Here is a 25,032-nt window from a genome sequence, read left to right on the forward strand (position 1 = left end):
CAGTGGTCTTTATTGCTTTGTATATGAGAGGATTTACTGCATTTTCTTTCACCCAAGAAGCTAGTGATAATGATAATGTATGGCAGAATGCTTGTCCCTTCTGACAGCCTCGGTAATTTAATCCTCCTCTCCTGCCACAACACGCAATAAGAGAGGCATCTAGACCAGTGGATTGAGGAAATCCACAGCCTGATGTTTATTTAAAAAAAAAAAAAAGCTGTATTGCTTCAGTTTAAAAACACACCCACCACTTACATTTTTTGTACCACTAAAGTGACTGACAGTAAAACCATGATGAGAAAATTAGAAAAAGGGTTTTAGAAAACTCCATATGAAGGTTTCTGGCATGGACTTCCTTCATTGGAAAGGGGGCTCTTTCTTAGGACATAGTAACAGTCTACAAGAATTAGAAGGGTTTAAAAAGCAAGGGAGAGGAGAAATTATTTAGATTCACTGCATGGAGGTGAAACTAGGGGTAAAGAAATTACATTAAGAAAGATTTCAGGTTGAGAAACTTCCTGAAAAGATGTATTAAAGCGGAACAGGTGTAAACGCCATCAGATAGGGACAATTAAAACCCAACAATTTCAAGCAGTGGAAATCATATTGTAGGGAACACCTGTCCATTGACTTCCAGGGGTCAGGCTGGCTGGGAACTCCTAAATCTGTTCCATCTCTAATGTATATGACAGATATTGTGTCTATTACGTTTTTCCTTTTTTTCCATTCCATTCACATGAACAGTCCTACTTCCCCTGCTGAACTCATGATTGCAGGACTGGAGGGGACTCACCACTCCATTATCTCCGATTGGGGGGTGTTTTTGGAAGATCATGTGAAGGAGATGTGAACAGAGAAATGGCTTTTCTCCTTTTCCTATTTAAGGAATCTCTTCCTTACTCTCCCTTCACCACTAAGAAATCCCCCTTTACCCTCCCTCTCATCACACCATATTATACACACACGGGAATACCTCTTCCTCTCTCCATCTCACATTAAGGATTTCTCATCCCTCATCTCCTGCTAACAGGAGTCTACAATTTACACACTCTTGGGTGCCTGATTTCTACCACTTCCACTCCTCATGGTATGAGTAACACACATTTACTTCAATGGGAATTATGCATCCTACTGGGGAATAGAGAGAATTGGGATCCAGAAGTTCAAAGAGTTCTATGGAGGCTCAATCTAATTCCTCACAGATGGGCTTCTCAAATCTTTATGAAGAGAAGAATTGCTACAAACAGCATGCTTTACAGAGTCCTGGGCTCTCCAGTGTTCCCAGTTAATTGTATGAACATGATCAGTGGAGCTGGGATTAATCCAAATCCATTTCCCGATCCCCACCTCTCCAGCAGGAGCAAAGAAACAAGCATCCTTATTAGTATAAGTTATTTCCAGGTAACAGTCAACATCATTGAGATCTGGAGTCTTCCTGCAATCACATCATTTTTGCATCCTCTGGTTAAAGGAAAGCAAAGGATCAATAGTCTATAGGAGTCATCACAGTTTGTCAGACCCCTAAATCCTCTCAGTCCTCCATCGTCAGCATCTCTGCTTACTTATACTGGCAGATAGCAAAATCAGTTATCACTGCCATCTGGTATTCCTCTGGGTGTGTGGATGCCTTCCCACATGTGCTATTTGCACAACTGAAAACTCCAGGGACCCCTGAAGGAACTGATGGGGAGGCAGCAGGCAGACAGGTGGACAACCAAACAACTTCAAAGGAGTTGCCACATCACCAGCGACTTCCCGACCGTGGCTGAAGTTTCCTAAATCTACTAATTCTAAATCTGAAACTATTCTATAATAATGAAAATCTATATTCAAAGCTGAACAGTCTGAATTCATTTCTCACCCATGGAGAATCTAGCATGTACAGTGTGTATCTTAAGAAACTCAGGCAAGCCTGGGTGGAGGATGACTAACCATAGTGATGAGAAACTTTGGTTTTTAGATTCAGTGGTGAATAACTATGCTTTCAAATGCTCAAAACTCAGGATTACAACACTGCTCCAAAGCATACAGCATCTCATATTTGTGTCCAATAGTTGGAGGACTATCTAACACTAACTAATGGCAGTTTGTATCCAGAATGATAATTTTCAATTTGTTCCAAAGTAACCCTAAAAGCTGAAAGATTTTGAAGCTCCTGTACCTCATTAAAGATTACTGGTATGGTGTATTCCAAGACAGCCACCATAATATCAGTACAGAAGATTGTGTTTAAGTTCTTTAATACTTGCTGGGACCACTCTAATAAGAGGTATTTACTGTAAATGCTGAAACAGGGGTCCCATCACAATTATGAGGAATCAATGCCTCAACTAGTGTTGCTGTGTAGTTCATCTCTTTGAACTATATAATCAAGAGTGCTTTCCAATATTAGGGCTAATATTGCCTTAACGTTGTTACAGAATTTTACCAAGGAACCCATCTTCCCTTAGAGTCCAGCCCCTTCATTAATTTATTTTGAAACCAAAATGTATCGCACCATTAACCAGGAAATCAGAAGTTCTGTATCCTCTTCATCTACTAACGTAACTCCATTTTGTCCACATAATCAACTCTTCACTCCTCAGAGACAAAGGCTTCTGATCTGTATAAGTCTCATAAAAACTTTGGAAGATTTCATTAATCTTTTCCATTCTATTGTCAATTCCCTGGAAGGTTTATATAAAGCAAAGATAACATTCTTCAGACCTGCTATCATTTATCTTATTTCCTTACCACTTTCTTGCCTTCTCAGCATTCTTATAGCAATATTTTCCATCCCTATGAAATATAAATGCTGTTTCCTTGTTATCAATGTTTGTCAACTAAACCTGATCTTTTGTATTGTCCTGAAAATAAATTTTAGGTGAAATTAAGAGTCAAATCTCAATGTACCTACTTATTCCAGGTCGAACAAAATGTGGGCTTTACCTGGATCCTCAAAATGTTCCCCATATTTTTCAGACTGTATGAAATAAAAGCTAGGTTCACTCTGAAATGTGTACTTTGACGTGGCATTCATATAGTTAGCAGACACTAATTTTATTCTAAATGTTTCACCTGTATTGAAAAGTCTATGTGAATAAACTTATTATGGCTCAGATCACCCCCTCTTGTGAAAGAAAAACTGTAGGAAGAAGCCTGAGATGAAGAAGAGGTGATTAAGTTTTCCTCGCACTATTGCCTTACCTGGGATGGTTTGGGGGGCTGTAGATTTGGAAGCACTCATGGATTTTTAGGAAAATTTACTTGCGGAGCCTGTCCCAAAGGACAGCTACATAGGGAATTTACAGTGACATAATGCAGCTCTAAACCTCCAACCAAGATTTCCATGCCAAAATCTAAGAGATTTGCTTCCCTCCCTGTTCTCTGAGTACAGCAGAGCTCCATTTATGGGGAGCTACAGAGAATTACCGATAGGGGTACTACCCTGTTTCTGCCTAGAAATGGGGAATTCATTTTGTGGATTGGCTCTTCCATGCACTGATCAACTGAGATTATCGAAGATATTATTCTTTTACAAGATTTGTTTTTACTAATTGTAAAGCTAGTCTGCATCTATCTCATAATGAAATCACAAATGTTAAGGTGGTGATGTAAGTGTTAAATAATTAAAATAACTGTTCCTTATTAACCAAAGATTCCAACAGATCATTCTATGTCAGCTAAGACATAACAGCATTTAAAAAACAAAAACGTAACACTGCTTCAGTTATAAATAAAATAATAAAAACTCAATAAGGTTTTATTTACCAGAATTAATGATTTCTTAAATTACTTGTGGATTTACTATGATTTTTTTCATACAAAATCTAGAAGACTATTAGCTTGCCTCTAAGCTCAAAGTACATTTCTTTCTCCGCATGTAAATCTCATTTTTATTAAAGAAAATATTCAATTAACCCCAAATATTCTACATACTCAAATCTAATTAGGGATGAATAAGAGATGGAATAAAGCTATAGTAAACACACACACACACACACACACACAGAATTCATTACTATTAGATTATTGGCCTCCTCACTGACATTATCAAACAGCAAATTCATTAGGACTTTTCCCTTATATGCAAAGCCAGTATTAAGTAGAAATTAGAGGACCAGTTATCGAAGTAAAACAGTAGCAAGAATAAATCAATTGTATTGGAAAAGTGCTGCAAATTAGAACATTGTAGCCTTTAAGACAAAAAGTATTTCTAAAGAATTATTTGCTAGGATATTCTAAGTTATGAAAACAGTTTTACATTACAACAGCAAATGGAAAAACAGGGTTGTTATATCCCAGGTTTTGATTAGTAAAGTTAAAAACAATTAAATGTATTATTGCCAACCCCAATCATTCAAAAATCACAAGTCACAACCAAAAGTCATGATACTGACTTAAAAAGCAATGAGATTTTAAAAATAATAAATTCTGGATTCTGATGTTTGGGCCTTTAGGGTTTAGCAATCATAAGCATTAGAAACTTTTAAAAAGTTTTTAAATGAAAGCTGAGTGTCTCACATAATCACATGACTCCAGACCTGGGGATTTAAGAAAAAACACCCAAAATTGACATTCACCAAAAAATTATTAGAAATTGCAATATTATTAATACAGATTGTCAGTATAGTTTAAGAACTGTCCTACTGCTAATCTTTTTACATACATCACCAAACCATTTCTGTTTTTTCCTGTCTCTAGACCACCACTGTGATTCAGTTCCTGGCCCCACTGAAGTCAAAGGAAGTTCTGCCATTGACGTCAATGAGGCCAGGATTTCACCCAGTATGTCTATTTCTTTCTTCATTTGCTACCTGATGTTAGTCTAACAGTCCAACTTTACTGAATCAGCACTTCTAAAAATAGTGTAGGCCTCATATATTAAGGGCCCATTAATGTGCTTTAGGGATTATAGTACATAAGATCACTCATTCTTATACCTGTTAATAAAGGCCATTCTATATTGGTTATATATGGATTATATATTTTGGTTTCCAAATCTAATTTCGATTTGAAGGTATCTCCCCAGTTCGCCAAAACTATCACATCAGTTGACCTGTTCCTATGTACTTTAGTTAGAGAAGACCTCAAGTTCTCATATTTAAGACCACATCACATTTCTGAAGCTTGGATTGAGTAATATATGAATAGACTTTTGTAGTTAAATAGAAAAAAATACAGCAAGTACATCAAGTTTCAAGGTTGAGATAATGTGAAGTCACTTAGAATTCAAGACTCACAATCAAAATATTAGCAGCCTTTACTACAGCAGTAATAACTTCCTGTTTGGCAAAGAGACTATGCTTAAAACAATGCTGTATGTTCCAAAGATATAGGCACATCTAATTATATGATTTTTCATTAAACTTGTGTTTGGATGTTGGAATTCTATGTGATTCTATTGATTAATGACTTTCTGGGTGGTTTTGACTCTTTTGTAGTATGATGGTTAAACACTTTGTTTAAAATATGATAAAGATAATTTAGTCTCTGGTATTCTATAGGTATTTCCATTTTCAATAAATTAAATTGTTTACATTTTATGTGACACATTCTCAGCTGATGTAAATTGTCATAGCTTCATTGATTTCAAAGCAGCTATGAGAATCTGCACCAGCAGAGATAAACCCCTATATGTGTGTGTGTGTGTGTGTATATATATCTATATATATATATATATATTAATTATATGGCATCTGTACTATTTTCTAAAAGAATATTTAAAAATGGCAGATACAACTGGAATATCTACTAACTTTACTGTAATCAAAAGAGTTAAGGAATCAGAATTTATTAAACATTTTTTATAGGACTGACTTTAATAGAAGACATGAGGGTGTTCACAAATATATCATACTTACCATTGCTATAATTGTAGTGAACCCACTGTCCACTTTTTGGTTTAGGAAGTGACACTGGTGTCTCTTCTGCAAGGAAACTGTAGAATCTGCATTCTACAAACAGTCGCTGTATTGTGTCATCCATTGCAACTCGGGAATCAGTGAGACTTAGGGATATAATCTCAATCCGAATTTTTTCTATTGACTGTTTTAAAAACAAACAAACAAACAATAAACACACCATATTTCTTGTAATGTCAACTTGAACAAACAAACATGTAAGTCACTGGGATGTTTTGTACGGTGAAACATGATTTATTATGACAGAGATACACTGAGGTTCTAATGCCCCTGTGTTTGCAGTTAACTGTTTTTGCAATAGACTCCTCATTTGTATTTGAGGTTGAAAATACTTCCAACACAGTAGCAAAGGTGTTGTATATACATTTATCATCATTTAGTAACCCACTTGAAAAAGTCTCAACAATATTATGGATCTAACTTTTCCAGCTGGATGACTATCACTATATGCCTACTCAAGATTGCGTTGCTATTAAACTAGATCTGATATAGAACATATGATGTCACATGAAGTAATACAGTACTTACGGGTCATGGAAATTTCACATATTAAACTCACCTAGTCTAGTTAAATTAAATAAATGTTTAAATGGATATTTTGACAGTACATTTAAAAACTCTAAATTGGCCTTCAACATACTTTCTTTTTCCTTATATTTTTGTCTTAATTTTGACATTTTTATATTTGAAACTGTTGCTTTGTACCCCTTTGCTATTTTTGCAATCTTGGCAGGTTTTTGTGTATGTTTGTTTTGTTTGTTAACTTTATAATGTACTGTACCCTACTATGGAGAGTTTAGGAGTCAAACATAACAGAGGGGGGTCACAAACATTTCCTTGAATAACTCTGTGATTTCAAAGAAAGAAAAACCACTGTGATTTCAAAATTAGACTACACAGATGAACATTCAAAGGATGAGATTCTGTTCTTCAAAGAGCAAATAGCACTCCTCGCAGTTCACAACTGTCAAGTTTTTCTTAACTTTTTTTTTTTTAAAGTTATCTGCATTAATGACTATTTCTCCTATGTGGTGTTTGAAGACTTCTGGTTCTAAATTCAAATCATCTGAAGTAACAATTATAAAATTCAAAAATAAGACATGTTTAGAAGATCAGTTTGCTAGACTTCAGTGTAAGAACAGCAAATTCACCCACATCATGGTGGTTGCTGATGCATTTCAAAGCATATTTATATAATTAATCACATTGAAAAGCATGAGTATCCTATTGTAAAAATATCCTTCATAAAGAAAAATTTTCATTGCTGTCAAGCCCCTTCAATATTTGATGAAGTAATTTTACCCCCTCCTTCAAAAGACATTTTCTTTTATTATGTATCCTAAGACACTTTAACTAAAAACCCAAATCTGAATATTTCAATAAGGTTGTTTTATTATTCAGTAGATTCATGGAAATTTTACTAGGATGACAGAGAAAATTCCACACCATTCTGTCTCCACTAATACAGGTACACGGCTTCAGCTGGCAATATTACTAGGATTAGCATAGTATGATGAAATATTTAAAGGAATTTTTTTTCTAAAACCTAATAAATCAAATGACTGCCAAATGTCATTAAAGTGATGGTCTTTGACTTGAATATGCTTTTCATATTCAAATTCAAAAAGAAAGAGATGAAAGCCAAGAAAGGTTACTCGGTTTCAACTAATAACCTCAAGCACTCTACATTCACATGCATAAAAAATGAAATTGGCTCTATTGTCTAATTTTACTTCAGAAACAACTCTTTTCTTTTTGCATTGTACAGATATATTAGCAGATGCATTTAAAGTGATATTCTGAGGGGTTCTCCCCCCGAAAAATTATTTAGCAGTTATGTCAAACTAGTTTGTACACATACAATAGTTTATAAGTGAAAACCAAATATACTGTATTATCAAGTCTTTTCTCATAACTTAAAATTTTGTTTGACATATTTAGCATTTGTAATAGTATGCTACAGGAAAAAAACATTTATATTACTTTCCATTTTCAGACAGAGGAGAGGGGAAAATCCACCTATTGATGGCATACTGCTTTCTAATTTTTAAGGCGACAAATAATTGTAAGTTGCATTGTTACAAAATTAAAAGAAAAATAAATGAATTGCTCTAGACTTTAAAAAAGAATATTTAGAGTCATGGTTTTATTATTATGAAGCATGCAACGTAGTCTATAATAAAGAAAACATAAGTTGATTTTTTTTTAAAGATAATTTACATTTGCAAATCAAACTATGCAACTGCTAAAGACTAACAGCTAGTATTGAAGTCATATTTCACTACTAGTATAAAAACCACACATTTAGTATAAATAAAAATAAATGTCACAACTAATATCAGCTATGAATGAAGTTTTAAACTACAGTTTTTGGTACTAGGCTGCAGAAAATTATATATTTATATTTTTCTGTTTCTCTAAGTGTTAGATTTTTCTTTATTCTCCACAGCCCACCTACTAGGTTTAATTACAGTGAAAAATAACTAGTTTATCATGACCACTTATTTCCCTTCAAATAATTCTGTTTTGATGGAAATTCAACATTTTGTTGTTGATGTAATAATAAAACAAAATTTAAGAAATGTTTCAATGGATTATATGGGTTGTTGCAGTAATGATAGAACAATTTGTGCTACTGATAGACTGTTATTAAACCAATGATACATCATTTAATATTTCAGGATTTTGGCTTGCATTAATTAGTGTATGGTATTAGTGTTAGCATAGTTCAGTTACATGTTGCTTCTAATCATCTATAGGAGTATTTTTTTTATATTTAGATACCTAAGAATGAAACAATATTATCATCAGTCTGTGATCTGTCAAGTCAAGTTTAATGCCTCTCTGGAGAGACCTTTGTAATTTAAGCTGTGTGCTATGCATTGCTGAAAATCCTCCTCAGACTTCATTTCAACATACATAGGGTGTTTGGATTCTATTATAGAAATTTATATTATAGTTCCATTGAGTATTATTGGGCTTCAGTTATCCTATACTTCAAGGGAAAAAACAAACAAACCAAAAGACAGGCCAGATCCTCAGCCCTTGTAAATAAGCATAGCTTCACTGACTTCAGCTAGAAATACACCAGTTGACACCAGCTGAAGGTCTGGCCTTATGAGGCTGATGAACTTAGAAGAATCTTTGAACTCCCACAGTGTGTTTTAGGACTGTGTTAGATGCTACTTCTTTTTCAAGAAGGTTTAAGTAATGTGTTGAATACTCAGACATCAGAAGTTTAGAGTAGTTGCAGTTATTTCTTGGCTTTTTCATTTAATTTTTTTTTGTCTGAGCAAACAGCAAAGACAAACCTGGAATATGTTTCTATGCACTCTTGGATGGCATCTACAGCAACTAGTATTCTATATTCTGCAGTTTCTTTACAGACCCAGGATGAAATCCTGACCCCAGTGAAATCAATGGGAAAACTCCAAAGGACCAAGATTTCACCCTCAGAATCAATAGTTTTAGGCAGTAACATGCTTGGATGTTTCTGGCCATTACAGAGTCATTTCTCATTGTCTGTCCATGCCAGAAGAAAGACAGGAACTCATAGATGTGGTTTAATAAGGGCATAACTTTATTCACTTATAATATCTGGGAGAACCTGGCAACCAATTGTACACTGCATGAAGGAGAGGAGTTTGTTTTCCACTATCCAGATGTAGAACTCCAAACCCCTTTCCGTAACTCCCTTAAAGGGGGCCAGAAAAAGTGGGGGGGGAGCTCCCTGATGAGGAGACAGAGGAGCCCCAACCTCCACTGATTTGGCGATCTTACAGGATGCTTCCCTTCAAATCATTTTCCAATCCATTTTATTCAACAACCATATCCCTTCCATACCGAGTACCTGAGTATCTTCCACAAGTTTTATGTATGAAGTTGCGACACTATAACCTAACCCCCCTACTCTACTCCAGACTAGCTATGGCGAAGGCAAAAAACCCAACCACCTCAGCCAATATGGCAGTGAGGGGAAGGGAAAGGGCAACTAGCCTAATGTCCACAACATGTCCTTTTGCCAAGTTCATGTCTGGGTGGGTGCTGCCACCCTGATCCTGGTAAAGGAGTGCCTCTACAAGGCTGCATGGGATAGAAATACTTCCCCAGCGCTTCTAGTCAACAGGAAGAGCAATGCAGTGACCTTGTCCTAACCTGACCCCAACTGCTTCCTGCCCAGTAAATTTTCCATCTTCGTCCCACCTGCTCTAAGAGAGGCCTTACAGGGGCAACACCCTTTTCTTTGGACAAAGACCCACTCACATAAATGTTGCAGCAGGCACTTTTTTTCTTTTTACCAACCAACTTGTATTAATTCTGGTTATTTTAATTCTTCCTTTCATTTTTTCTCAGTTTCTTCACTTGCAGCCACTAGTAGCAGACTTGTGAATTTAAATATGTCTGGGGAGTATATATCCAGGGAATATTGATTCAACCTTTCCTTTAAATCGATCATTTTGTGCATTGTTATGCAGTAATGCATTTACTACTGTTCACATTTACTGCTGACTGAATGAGAAACCACCAGCTAGTAAATTCAATACTGAAAACTGAAGCCTGAAAAACAAGCTAAGCTAGCCAGCTTTACATAGAACCATGATATCAGATGTCTTTCCCCTCCTTCCTGAAGTTTTAGATTCTAGCAAATCAAGCTTCCCAATAGTTCACAGCTCCATACACAATCCTCCTTTCCATATCCAATGCCAGTTGATTCCCCCTGTTAGCAACACCTCTTTCACCAATTACCTTTTTAAAAGTTTGAATGTTCTATAACTTTCTTATGGTTTCCTAACTGGCCTAACCTTGAAGTTCTCATCACTCCTTTTTTAGTTTTTACATTTTAGAACACAGGCTGAAATTAGTATTTACAATAATAAATTAATGTTTCTAGTAACAAAACACTTTCAAATAGGTTATATGCATACAAATACATGTGAATAACACAAGATCAAGAATTAATGAAAAACACAATGATAAAACCCAATTAACACTGAAAAAAATAACTGGATTATTTTCTTTAAAAACCTGGGTTTTTTCACAGCTCAAAATACAGCTAACACCTGAGTAAGCAAAAGTGATTGAAAAGTAAATAAAACAGTGGGGTTTTTTTCACCTCCCTCTGACACTGTTGCCACAAGAATGCCAGTCTGATTGATTTTATTGATTAGAGATGCATGACAATGTGAACTGTGGTTCTGTTAACAAACCAACAGTCTGGATCCAGTAGATACTCACTCAACAGATGACAGCAATAATTCCTTTGACAACCCTGACCCAGATCATGTGATTGAGATAAAAATGTCAGTTTCTTAATAGCACTCTCATCTGTCAGACCCTTATTAAACCCACAATTTAAAAAAGATCTCTTGGTTGGGATTTTGCAGAAACAATGGTCATGGAAATGAGAATTATCCTTTTTCAATCACTGCCATGGCACATTAATACAAGTTATGCTTAGAAGGAATCATCTTCAAATATTGCTCTAGCTTTCTCCCCTTCTGCTTTAACTAGTCATTTGGAAATTATGGTAACCTGTGGGAGAAGGTGGTATCCATGTGCCCTTTCTTTATATTAGCTGTCTGCCAGATGGAGACTTGAACTATTACTATAGAAAATCTATACTCTTCTTGTGCTTTGGTGGCAAAGTTCTTCACAGAGAGAAAGAATTTGAGAGTAGGCTTGTAAGAATGGAGGCAGGAAACCTAAAGGAGCACATCAAGTCTGTCAGAATCATATTTTTTTGCTTCGACTGAATTATTTAATTAAGATTTCATATCTGTAAATTCATGTACAAATTTAAATTGCTACCAAAGTATCAAACATCTACATTTGATAGTTAGCCAAAAAATGAAACCTGTGTAGACTCCTGAGGTAAAAAGTGAATCATGCAGAGTTTGCAGCTCTCTTATCTGTCAGAGTGCCAGTATTAGATTCTTTGTCAAAATGATACTGAGTAGTTATGTTCATCTTACGTTGTATTTCTCAGCTCTGACTTTTTAAATACTAGTGGTGAGATACTACATAAGTTAGATATAAAATAAGACTTAGATGAGGCTATACTGAATATTTCAACAACGAATGAAATTTCCTTGACTGCAGTTTTTAGATGTCCAGCTTATTTGACACTTTATTCCCCCCCCTAAACACAAAGACTTAATGTATAAAATATGGGGTGAAGGAAAAAGAAAGATTTGGGCATCCACCTCTCATATGAGCGAAGAAGTGGACTAGGACTAAGAAATTATTTCTGTAAATATGACTCATTATATGAGTTTCATTAAGGGAGTACTGTTTTTCATTCTATAAAGAGAAAAATCAAATTGCACCTGGCCCTTGAATGTGTGCAGTAAGGAGCCTCCCCTACAATGGACTAATTATGTTGTAGTACCTGAGCTCTCTTACATGGCAGGGACTGCTACCTGTAAATTGCCCTCCCTTGCTCCACCTTCCCAAAAAGAGAGAGGCTGAAGGCAGGGAGGAAACAGGGCCACAGCCCTGCTCCTCATCCAAATTAGCCAGGAGAGCTGGACTGTTGCAGAAGGGACTACACACTGTACCTATCTAATGAATTATGCAGAGGGCTCACTTCTCTTGCATGCTGAGGGGCTCTTCAGGGGCAGTGAGATTCTGCACTGTTCCCTACACGGGGGGTGGAGTGTCTATAAGGCATAATTGAGCCCAGAATTAGCTCACCATTTAACATTCTTTGTCAAGTTTATTTCCTTATAGAACACTGCATAAAAATAGACCCCACAAGTCACATTATTTCCTTAAGCACACATGAGAGGGCGAACTGTTTTTGCTGACGCACAGGGGACTGAATTGGGAACCTCCAGAGCTAAACGCATGAGTAGCTATAGAGGGAGCTAAAGAGTCAAAACTTTATAGCTAGGGGGCTCTTACAACTCCTATTTTCTGTGGATTGCATAGAGGGGGACCTCTAATACACACACACCAACGGCGTACACATAACCAAAACTTTTCTACATTTGGTCTTATACACCAAATACCTTAGAAAATACTCTAAAAGGTATTGCGGGGATCTGAAACTCTACTTACTAAATGACCATTAATGACAGCATTAAACCTATGTATAAGCAGGGGGCATTTGCACTTTGCTCCTAATGCTGTTCTCAGACACACAGAGGATATTGTCCAAACTTCCTTCCTTTATGTGGTTTGCTTTTGCTGTTAACTTTACATAACATAAAACGCTGTTTGGGATTCCTCCTGAGCTTGGCTATGCTTAAGCTTTCTTCACACATTCCCCTTCGACTCTGCCCCTAGTTGACAAATTTTTCTTTTTAAAGAGGAATAAATAAAAAAAGATAAATATCTGGAATTATTTGACTTGCAGCGTTTACAAGCTCCAATGGCTTTGTAATGCTCCCTCCTCCTCTCCAAGTAGTGCTATGCATGCAGCAAAGATAATTGTTACTGTAACGGTGCAGTTGGAACCCACACTTCTGTACTGCAGCCTAGCACAAGGAAGAGAGTAATTTGATTTTTCGATGGTAAAACACTGACCACTCATTTTTCAAGAACTGGATGAAGTGACAGTAAAGTACTAAGTGTCAACCTCAATAACCAGTTAGACACCTCAGTACCATCTATTCACACATGAAAATTATTGCAAATGCTATGTGGGCTTCAGTTACCTTTAATTTCAAAAGCTAGGAGGACTCCTTAGATATTAATGGATGAAATGGAAAGAGCTCTCACTTCTGTTCTGTCTGTCTGTAGGGAGTTAGGCAATGTTGAGGTTACAGAATGAGTGTACCAGCTGTTTACATGACATTCGGGATAAAATATGAAGTAGTTATATCTTATAAAAAAGAAACTGTAACACAACAAACCCGAATCATAGAATATCAGGGTTGGAAGGGACCTCAGGAGGTCATCTAGTCCAACCCCCTGCTCAAAGCAGGACCTGATCCCAACTAAATCATCCCAGCCAGGGCTTTGTCAAGCCTGACCTTAAAAACCTCTAAGGAAGGAGATTCCACCACCTCCCTAGGTAACCCATTCCAGTGCTTCACTACCCTCCTAGTGAAAAAGTTTTTCCTAATATCCAATCTAAATCTCCCCCACTACAACTTGAGACCATTACCCATTGTTCTGTCATCTGGTACCACTGATAACAGTCTAGATCCATCCTCTTTGGAACCCCCTTTCAGGTAGTTGAAAGCAGCTATCAAATCCCACCTCATTCTTCTCTTCTGCAGATTAAACAATCGCAGTTCCCTCAGCCTCTCCTCATAAGTCATGTGCTCCAGCCCCCTAATCATTTTTGTTGCCCTCCGCTGGACTCTTTCCAATTTTTCCACATCCTTCTTGTAGTGTAGGGCCCAAAACTGGACACAGTACTCCAGGTGAGGCCTCACCAATGTCGAATAGAGGGGAACGATCACGTCCCTCGATCTGCTGGCAATGCCCCTACTTATTCAGCCCAAAATGCCGGTAGCCTTCTTGGCAACAAGGGCACACTGTTGACTCATATCCAGCTTCTCATCCACCGTAACCCCTAGGTCCTTTTCTGCAGAACTGCTGCCTAGCCACTCGGTCCCTAGTCTGTAACAGTGTATGGGATTCTTCTGTCCTAAGTGCAGGACTCTGCACCTGTCCTTGTGGAACCTCATCAGGTTTCTTTTGGCCCAATCCTCTAATTTGTCTAGGTCCCTCTGTATCCTATCCCTACCCTCCAGCGTATCTACCACTCCTCCCAGTTTAGTGTCATCTGCAAACTTGCTGAGAGTGCAGTCCACGCCATCCTCCAGATCATTAATGAAGATATTGAACAAAACCGGCCCCAGGACCGACCCTTGGGGCACTCCGCTTGAAACCGGCTGCCAACTAGACATGGAGCCGTTGATCACTACCCGTTGAGCCCGACGATCTAGCCAGCTTTCTATCCACCTTATAGTCCATTCATCCAGCCCATACTTCTTTAACTTGCTGGCAAGAATACTGTGGGAGACCGTATCAAAAGCTTTGCTAAAGTCAAGGAATAACACATCCACTGCTTTCCCCTCATCCACAGACCCAGTTATCTCCTCATAGAAGGCAATTAGGTTAGTCAGGCATGACTTGCCCTTGGTGAATCCATGCTGACTGTTCCTGATCACTTTCCTCTCCTCTAAGTGCTTCAGAATTGATTCCTTAAGGACCTGCTCCATGATTTTTCCAGGGACTGAGGTGAGGCTGACTGGCCTGTAGTTCCCCGGATCCTCCTTCTTCCCTTTTTTAAAGATGGGCACTACATTAGCCTTTTTCCAGTCATCCGGGACCTCCCCCGATTGCCATGAGTTTTCAAAGATAATGGCCAATGGCTCTGCAATCACATCCGCCAACTCCTTTAGCACCCTCGGATGCAGCGCATCCGGCCCCATGGACTTGTGCTCGTCCAGTTTTTCTAAATAGTCCCGAACCACTTCTTTCTCCACAGAGGGCTGGTCACATTCTCCCCATACTGTGCTGCCCAGTGCAGCAGTCTGGGAGCTGACCTTGTTCGTGAAGACAGAGGCAAAAAAATCATTGAGTACATTAGCTTTTTCCACATCCTCGGTCACTAGGTTGCCTCCCTCATTCAGTAAGGGGCCCACACTTTCCTTGACTTTCTTCTTGTTGCTAACATACCTGAAGAAACCCTTCTTGTTACTCTTAACATCTCTTGCTAGCTGCAACTCCAAGTGTGATTGGCCTTCCTGATTTCACTCCTGCATGCCTGAGCAATATTTTTATACTCCTCCCTGGTCATCTGTCCAATCTTCCACTTCTTGTAAGCTTCTTTTTTGCGTTTAAGATCAGCAAGGATTTCACTGTTTAGCCAAGCTGGTCGCCTGCCATATTTACTATTCTTTCTACACATCGGGGTGGTTTTTTCCTGCAACCTCAATAAGGATTCTTTAAAATACAGCCAGCTCTCCTGGACTCCTTTCCCCCTCATGTTATTCTACCAGGGGATCCTGCCCATCAGTTCCCTGAGGAAGTCAAAGTCTGCTTTTCTGAAGTCCAGGATCCGTATTCTGCTGCTCTCCTTTCTTCCTTGTGTCAGGATCCTGAACTCGACCATCTCATGGTCACTGCCTCCCAGGTTCCCATCCACTTTTGCTTCCCCTACTAATTCTTCCTGGTTTGTGAGCAGCAGGTCTAGAAGAGCTCTGCCCCTAGTTGATTCCTCCAGCACTTGCACCAGGAAATTGTCCCCTACACTTTCCAAAAACTTTGAATGCCCCACTCTGGCCTAACTTTGAAGGGGGGGGAGGGGCTTATATTTTAAAATCTATGTATTTTGCATGTTAGTTTCTTTAGAAAGGAGTATAAAGAAAATACAGAAGGAATTATCAAACAGCACATTTTCAGTTAGTAAAAGTACATTTCAGTACTATGAAAAGTGATTATGTAAATAGCAGCTTATTGCTCAGTACACCTGTTCCTCATTTATTCCAAGTCCTAATTAGTGACAAAAGTAAGTTCGTACTACTTTCTTTTCCTGTCAGTGGAGCAGAGCCAATACAGCTGAGTGAGTGAGCTGTATTCTATTCTGAATTTATGTATCACCAATAGAACTGTTAATATTCCATTTAATGACTCTTTACTACACGTAGTGTGTGAGCTAGAGAAAATTCAAATTCTAGACCGTGTTTTTTAGGGCTATAGTTAGGGAAAAATCCAAAACCCTTTTTTTTCTACTTGTAAAATTATTATAGTTTATCTGCACATAACTGCAACAAAATAAATACAGAACCTCACAAAGCTATTTGTACAAAGCCTTTTTTGCCAGAGCAGAACTTGAGTATCATGCATTTGCCCTCCAGGTGTAGATTTTGGCAGATGCCTAAAAAAATATTTAGTCCCTCTGAATGGGTGACTAAGCAGTGTTGATGTGCACCTATTATCATACATTCTATTTTTATTTTGTGTAAAACTTGATGCCACAGACATAAAATAAGTCAGCCACTTAAGGGCTCCAGTTTTCCAGAAAACATTCATTTGGTACCAATTTAGGCATAAGTGTTTTACCCAGTTACTGTTTCTTCACCCTTATGAAAAGTATTCAAGAATTTAAGAAGGAATCCAATATACCGGTAATTAAAAATACTAATGTTTTAGGTCACTCTTTTCATTAAGGGTATGTTTATAAAGGGTTAATAAATGATTAATAGATGTTTTTAATTAATGGTTAATCAACTAGTAGAGTCAACTAGTCAATAGGTTACTTATAACCATTGGCTTCCTTGTTAAAGTTAAATTCAAATTATACTAGTTATTATGGTATTCTCCTTTTACCTGGAATTTACCAAAAATATACTATAATTTCTGACATAGCATTTATGTACACACTGTTTTTCATCTAAAGGCACCTTACCAAATCTTTATATGTCCTGTCTGAAAACAGAGAAACTGCAGCCCTTTTGTCAATTTCCATTTTGACTATACAACCATTTATCAGTACCCTTTAGTTTTGGTTTTTATTTTGTTTAAAATTTCCCAGGAATGTATCAGTGTTTATCACAAAAACATTTTAAAAAGTGAAAAATCAGTAAAAACTGAAAGCAAAGGGCCCATGATGTCTGAAACTCACAGGTTGCAGTGGCCTCTATACTCATGGTGATGGTCTCGATACTGTGGCTCTGTGCCACCATGATGTAGCTGCAATGAGCCAGATTTAGGGAGTTCCATCACTTCCAAAATTTGGGTGAAGAAACAAATTGGTAAAACCTCAATAATAGTTTTTTTAAAGCCAGGAATTTTTCAGGAAAAAAAAAGGAGCAAAAATAAAAAATAAATGGCCTTAAACTTATATCTCAAGGAGTAAATTTTTTTTCTTCACTCTCACCTATCTTTGGTGCTGTCCTTTTCAGATCCTCAAATTCTCCTGCAACATATTTTGTTCTAAGATATTTCCTAAGTGGCATTTGGTGCAAACATTTTACCGGTACTCTGTCTGGGGCGAGCTCTTCTAGTTGGTCATAGATTTCCACAGTCTAGTCACAAGTCACAGTGGTGCAACTAAGATAATGGGCCTGGTTTGGTTTACCGAGACACTATGCTCTTCTTTCAAAACCTAGTCAAAATTGCTTACTTCCAAATGTTGTACCATTTGTGTTTTTTTATTCTGAAATTGGGTGTCTCTCTATGGCCAAAGACTATTATTAAGTCTTTTGTAAGTGCAGCTTGAAGCAAGTGGACTCGTAGCACAGGCTTTGTGAACCATAAAGAAACCTATCATTTAGTGTTTCATTTCAGAATTGTTTTAACTAAAATATCCCTGCCAATCTATTTAAATTCACAACGTACTTGCCAAGCATTTAATCATTTAGTTTATTTTACCACATAAAAACTGCACTGGAAAAATTAAGTTTGTTCTGGGAACATTAACATTTCCATTAATTTCTTCTTCAGCTGTTTTTTATGGTGATGTTATGTCTGTCAAATACTCAGGGCTGGTCTTCACTACCCGCCTGGATTGGCGGGTAGAAATCGATCTCTCGGGGATCGAATTATCGTGTCTCGTCGGGACGCGACAATCGATCCCCGAATCGAAGCGCGTACTCCACCAGCCCAGGTAGGAGTAAGCACCGTCAACGGGGGAGCCGCGGCGGTCGATTTGCCGCCGTCCTCACAGCGGGGTAAGTCGGATCGGATACGTCGAATTCAGCTACGCTATCTGCGTAGCTGAATTTGCGTATCTTAAATCGATTCCCCCCCCCCCCAGTGTAGACCTAGCCTCAGTCTTTCCCTCTTTACTATAGTTAAAAATAATTACATTTTTCTTACGTGGCAGTCTCTCAAACTATGAAATAATGTTCAACCATAAACAAAGTTCTCTTTATTTTCATGAAAATGAAGAGTGCTCAGCTGTACCAAACAAAGGCGTGTTAACCAATACTTTAGCAGTACTTCAGCACTCTTACCAATTTTTCACTTATGGAAGAGATCTACTATGGGTTTTCTTTTCTTTTGCTTTTTGTCTAGGAACAAACTGTAAATAAATTAACCAGTCCTAATAATGTCAATGTCATTATCAAGAATTCTGTGTTGTATATTACAATCTTACAGAGTAGCATCTTGCACTTTTCTCTTTTCCCAACTTTTAAATGTAGACTTTCAAGGAGAGGTACAGATCAAAACAGCAGTCAAACCAGCTTTTTGATAGCTCTGTATTATATCAGAAAGTGGAGACAGTTGTGGCAATGAACAGACTAATTAAATACTGCTGATCAGAACAGTAACTGTAACATGTCATTTTAAAAAAAAAAACCACAACGGTTTCCCAATCTTTTTTTAGCCTATAGGAAAACAGAAACTCTCACAAAGATTCCCAGAAGTGGCTACAATATTCCAGGTTTGGCTGAACCTGAGTTGTATACAGAAGCACTAAACGTCTATTCTGAACATCCAGAACAAAAATCAAGTCTTTTTTTTTGGTGATTATATTGCATTGCGCATTCACATCTAGATTACTGTTCACTATTATCTAGAGAGCTTTTCCAACATTATTGCTCTCCAGGTTTTTTTTCTTCCAAGTGAATATCTGTGTTTTCGGTTTCATTTTTCCTCAAAATGTACTAGCTTGTGTTTTTTCATGTTGAAAATCATGTGCTATTTTCTACCCACATTTCTAAACTCACTTGGCACCTTTGTATTATAATATTTCTGCCCAATATCACCAGTAAATTTTCTTAAGCTCTTTGCACCATCTTCTCATTAATCAATTAAGCTATTAAATAAATTTTCTAACGCTATTTGAAACTTCTCCTTATATCACTTTTGTTGTTAGGAAAACAGGCTAAAGAGCTTTCAACATCCAAGCCATTTTAATTAGTTGTGAGGGGAAGATTTCATGATGTACTGTAGTATCAGATGTTTTACTAATATTTTCTATTTGATTTATTTAGTTGAATTAAGCTCGTCTGGCAAGATTATTTCTTCATAAATTCATACAGCCTACCATTCACAGTCCATTAGTTTTTAGATGTTTAGTGGTGGTGTTTTTTTTATCTCAGCCCCCTCCCTCTTAATATTTGTTCCATTATTTCACTAGATTCAGAAGTAACGTATATCATTTGGTAACTCCTACAATCTGATTTGTTTTCAGAAGATTGATTCCATATTTAATTATTTTTCAATCTTCTGGCAGTTGATCAGTTCTCCATAATTTTTCAGAAATAGCTGTCAGTGGTTCAGTAAGTTCACTGGCTAATTCTTTTAAATTCTGGTATGCATTACACTTCAATTTCCTGACATTTGCCTTCTAGAAATCCAATACCCTTTAACTGCTATGCACTTCATTCCTGTTCCTTGCTATGGTGCATTGAAGAAATTTGTGGACACTGGTACCTTATCTGTTTAAGTGGGGTCCATCAAATCCTTTATCAGAGTAGATTGTTGAGAAGGTTATTGAAAGATAATTTTGATATTACCTGGACTCTTCACACTTCTTTCACCCTTTCACTTTGGCTTTAGTCCTTTTTTGATCTTATTGACTAATCATGACCTCTTAATGATGGAATATGGTCATAGGTTAATGCTTATTCTCTTAAATGTGTCAGCAGCCTTTGAAAACACTGACCATGAGGTTTTAATAGCTTGCTTTCAGAACCTCAGTGGGGTAGATGGTACTAGATGAAGGATTCAATTTCTTCCTTCACCATACATGCCAGTACGGTGTTCATATTTTCCCAATGTCTGACTGAGGCTGGATTTGGATGAGAGCATGCTGGTTGAAGTCAAATCCTGGCAAGACAGAGGTATTACTAGCGGATAAAAATCATGAATGAAATACAAGTGGAAAATGAAAGACGACTAAGGCTTATGAAATTTTGGACAAAGTACAAGCACCAGCCTCACATGACAGAGTCAGGCCAAGATTTTAAAAATTGGTTATCAGAAACTCCTAAATCTATATTTAGGCACCTAAATAAGTAGTCAGATTTTCAAAAGTGCTGAATACCCAGCAACCCTCAGTGAAGTTAGAGCTCAAGCAAATATAGCCAGAGTAACCTGAATGTATTATAGTCCTGCAGGAGGGAAGGATGAGGGGAGCATAAGAAGGCAGCCATGATTTTAACATTGAATGTAATGGTCCAGATCCTCAGCTGGTGTAAATTAGCACAGCTCCACTGACTCAGGGAGCTGTACCGATTTACATTCGATGAAGATTTGGACCAGTGTACCTGATTTTCAGGCCCCAGCCTCCACTTATGTATGAATAGCTCTGCATACGCACACCTATGAATCCATTTGGGGTTGTAACACCTGTATTTGCAAGTTTGTGTGTGCAGGTGCCAGGTTTTACATGGGTAAGTTCTATCCAATCACATTAGAATTTCAAACTTACATGTGGGTGATACTTCATAGTATATGCACATGCAAGAAGACCTGTATGCACAAATGGAAGCCAGGATAAGGCCCCAATGAAAATCAGGCCCATTACATCTACTGTAATGATAAAAATATATTCTCCCCTTTGATGTATGCATATAATTCATAAATGATATTCAATGCCAGTGCAAAAGGAGCATATTAAAAATTGAAAAGTGTTTATTGCTTCTTACTATGCACATTTCACTGTGTGCATTATGGATGTTCAACCTTTCACAACACATTTTACTGAACACCAGAACCACAACCACCTGGCATTGCTGGTTCTTGTTATTTAACAGTAACATCCAAATTAATTACATCATGAGATCTTCATTTGGAGAAACTGATTATGACAGTTTTCATTAAACTACTATTAGTGCACGCAAAATGCCCTTACCATATCTGCCATGAAGGAAAAAGATGTAAACATACCTAAAAGGAAAACGGGACCACCATTGTATAAATTGCTTTTGCCAGTAATTGCCTTGCGGGCACATTTTAAAATAACTTGGAAGCTGACAGCAGTAAATTTTATTGTGATAATTGAAAACTATATTATTACTCAAGATGATAAAGTGCAGAGGTGGGGGTGAAGGGAGGAGGGATGGAAGAGAAAAGGCAATTGTTAATTTTTTTAGACTATGCCAAAGCAAATGCAAATTCCTAGTTTTGATGTATATTTTGAGGACCCGAAACAAGGCTTTTAATCAATGTATTATACATCAAATTGATAATGTTAACTTCGGATTATTCAAATGTATGAAATATTCATAGAGAACTGTCCAAAGTTTTACATTTCCCTGACTTTTTTCTCTATTAATTATCATGCCTGGAAGCTTTTTAGTAAAAGCATCAGCCATCAGCCTGACTGAACCTGACAAGCTAGCAAGGCCCAATTATACTGGCACTCTGTGGCACTTTGATGTACTGGAAACGAAAAGAGATAGGGGCAAATTGTATAGCACATTATGTTAATGACTTGATTTAATCCAGCCACTAAACTTTATGTAGCCTGTTTAAAAAGATGCTAACACTAATTACGCCACTTTGGAAAGGAAAGAAGGGGACAAGCATTTCATACCGACAAAGTGAAGCTCATAAATGTTGTAAATGAAATGAAACAAAATGAAGTAATCTATGATTAATTATACATCACAGACATGAAGAAAAGAGAAAGAAGCAAGTAGTACAGCTAAGTACTGGAAAATCTGTTAGATTCCTTTTATGATCAACATATCTAAGCAAAAACCATGAACTGTCTGATTTGCAACATGCAAAAAAGAAATAGTATGATCTTAAATGGCTTAAACAGTGTGGCATGCAGTTCAGATTCACAGTATAATTAGCATGATCTGTAAAAATCAGAAGTTTTATTTACAGTGTTTTAATGATTGCAGGATATTTATCTCAGACATAAAAGTAAGGTACTGATGTTTAATTAAAAGAAAATTAGTTCAATCTAAGTTTTATAAATTGTATTCTTTGAATTAACTAAATTTTCAGATACAGGAACCCATTTTTCTCCTAATTTTGAATTATATGCTCCAGGCCACCAACACCAACCTTATTTCAAATCTATTGATGTAATACTTAGAAACTTCTAGGTTCTTCAGTAATCTTATCTACCTTCTTGCACATTTGCTTTGTTTCCTGGTGAACAGATCAATAGGGAAAGGAAGATGCTAATGATCCATAAACTAATCTTTCTAAAACAGAAAATCTTTTATGATTGTGCTTAAATCATTTTGATAAGATAAACTTCAGTACAACTCTAAATTTGTTCATCAACTACATCGTTTGGCTTAATGGTGATGAGTAATTTCCTGTTTAGTTCACACTGTTACAGATTAAAGAATTTTATGGCATTCACTAAGTAATTAAATATAATGCAGTTCCACCTATTAAAATTACTTAGGTATCTCTCTCTAATTCAGATATGTGGTAGCACTTCTGAACCTCTGTGAAAAATGATGAATAGATGTGCAGCCAATCATGCATGAAACATTGCTTAATGTAGCTGGTTACATTATAAGATGTTGCTCATGCTTTACTGAGATAGTGTCTGACCACAAATCAGACTATTATTGACCATTGTAGATAATCACATTTTTGAATGTTAAAAAGCCAAGGTCACTCAGCCCAAGTAGGTTATAACAGTGTGATATCACTCAAATAACCCTCTCAGACACAACAGGAAAAATCACTCAAGTACTTGAGACAGTTAGAAATCTTACAGTCAATTTTTTTCGAGGAACTAACGTCTTTACTTTATAAAGACTCAACTTCAGGTCTATTCAGCTAAATTAAAGTCTTTATTCTCCTTGTCTTTAGAAGACACTTACCACATTTTTAGTAAAGAAAATGTACAGAACCAAGTTTTCCAAACTTGTTCTATGTTGTGTGTGTGTAATTATGTGCAAACCATTTTTATTATCTCTTGTGCATACAAACAACAGTAGAAACTACTCATGAAACTCCCCTTTGCATGCTAAAGTCAAGGAAATGCTCTTTTCACATTCTATCATTTATACAAATGCACAAAACAGTACATGCAATAGAGTGCATGAGCAAAGTTGCACCACGAAGACAGAGATTGTGAAAAAGCTTCTTTGGAAAAATGGCTCTCAGTGCTGCAGTTAGAAGAAAGATGAGGAAGGATAAGAAAAATGATCTGTGAACATTTCAGCTGATTAAAAACTAAATATCAGTTTAATGTGTTGTCAACATCTTAAAGTCAATGGAAGTGAGGCAAGGGGCTGATAAGGACAGGGTGGGTACTCTGGTATTGTGGAGGTCATGAGAATGGAAATTACTCCTCTTGAACAGTGGGCATGGTGTCTGCCACAGAGAGAGAACTGGTGCTTTCTGTGTAAATAAGACAATCACTGGCAGGTTTTCTGCATGAAGTACAGGATCAGGAAGAGAATAACAAGAGAGAAAGTTTCTTGGAGATTCAGGTTTCAAACACAATTACTCTCTATGGGCAAGCAATTAATGCGTGAGTTCTGTTTTAACTCAAAGTGGCACCAGGCTGATGAAAGCCTCTAGCTGCACTTTCCTTTTGTGCAGTTTAACAAACAATAAATGAAAAAAACAATAATATAAATCATAAATGGTAGCTCCTATGTTTTCACAGAGATCCCTTTCATGGTTTCGGGTCAGCCCAACACAGCATTCTTTCAAGGTGTTAGGTCTTAGTAGCCCGAGCTGTACTTAATGGAAGTACAGAGATATTAAGTTCCAAAGTTTCCACTAATTTTGGGTGTCCAATTTGAGACACCTAGGACTTGATTTTTCAGAGTACTTAGCGTTATGCAGCATTTTACAATATATGTCAAAAACAGCTCTCATTGACTGCAGGTCCTGTTGTATGTGCTCAGTACTTTTGCAAATCAGACTGCAGGACATCAAGTCAGGCACCCAGAAAACGAGGAACACAATTAGTAATCAACTATGGAAATTTTGGTGTGACTTGACTGGAATCACATCACACAGAATTCTGTGGCAGAGGCAGGGATTCAATAACCATGAGACCAACCTCTCATCCTGCACCACCCTGCCTCTTTCACTCCACACTTTCCAACTTCTGCAATGAATGAAGCAGGGTTCTTACAGAAAACAGCCTCTTGCACTACACCCCCCCCCCCAAATTCATCCCCAGAGCAGGTCCATACTGTTCACTGAAGGAGGCAGGGGTCTTTGTATGTCATCATGTAATTAAAGACTGCAACATAATGCATACACAAGGGACCTGAATTCA

General features: G+C 37.2%; 1 protein-coding gene across 1 annotated transcript in view; it reads right to left on the minus strand.

Moving 5' to 3' along the window:
• RPGRIP1L (RPGRIP1 like) overlaps positions 1-25,032 on the minus strand; it is a 125,524-nt gene that overhangs the window by 11,757 nt on the left and 88,735 nt on the right. Inside the window, exon 23 of the mRNA XM_065416580.1 lies at positions 5,844-6,027. Within this exon, the coding sequence (XP_065272652.1) occupies positions 5,844-6,027 (184 nt within the window). The remainder of the gene's footprint in view (positions 1-5,843; positions 6,028-25,032) is intronic.

Source organism: Emys orbicularis, chromosome 14 (assembly GCF_028017835.1).
Source record: "Emys orbicularis isolate rEmyOrb1 chromosome 14, rEmyOrb1.hap1, whole genome shotgun sequence".
Classification (NCBI taxonomy): Eukaryota; Metazoa; Chordata; order Testudines; family Emydidae; genus Emys; species Emys orbicularis.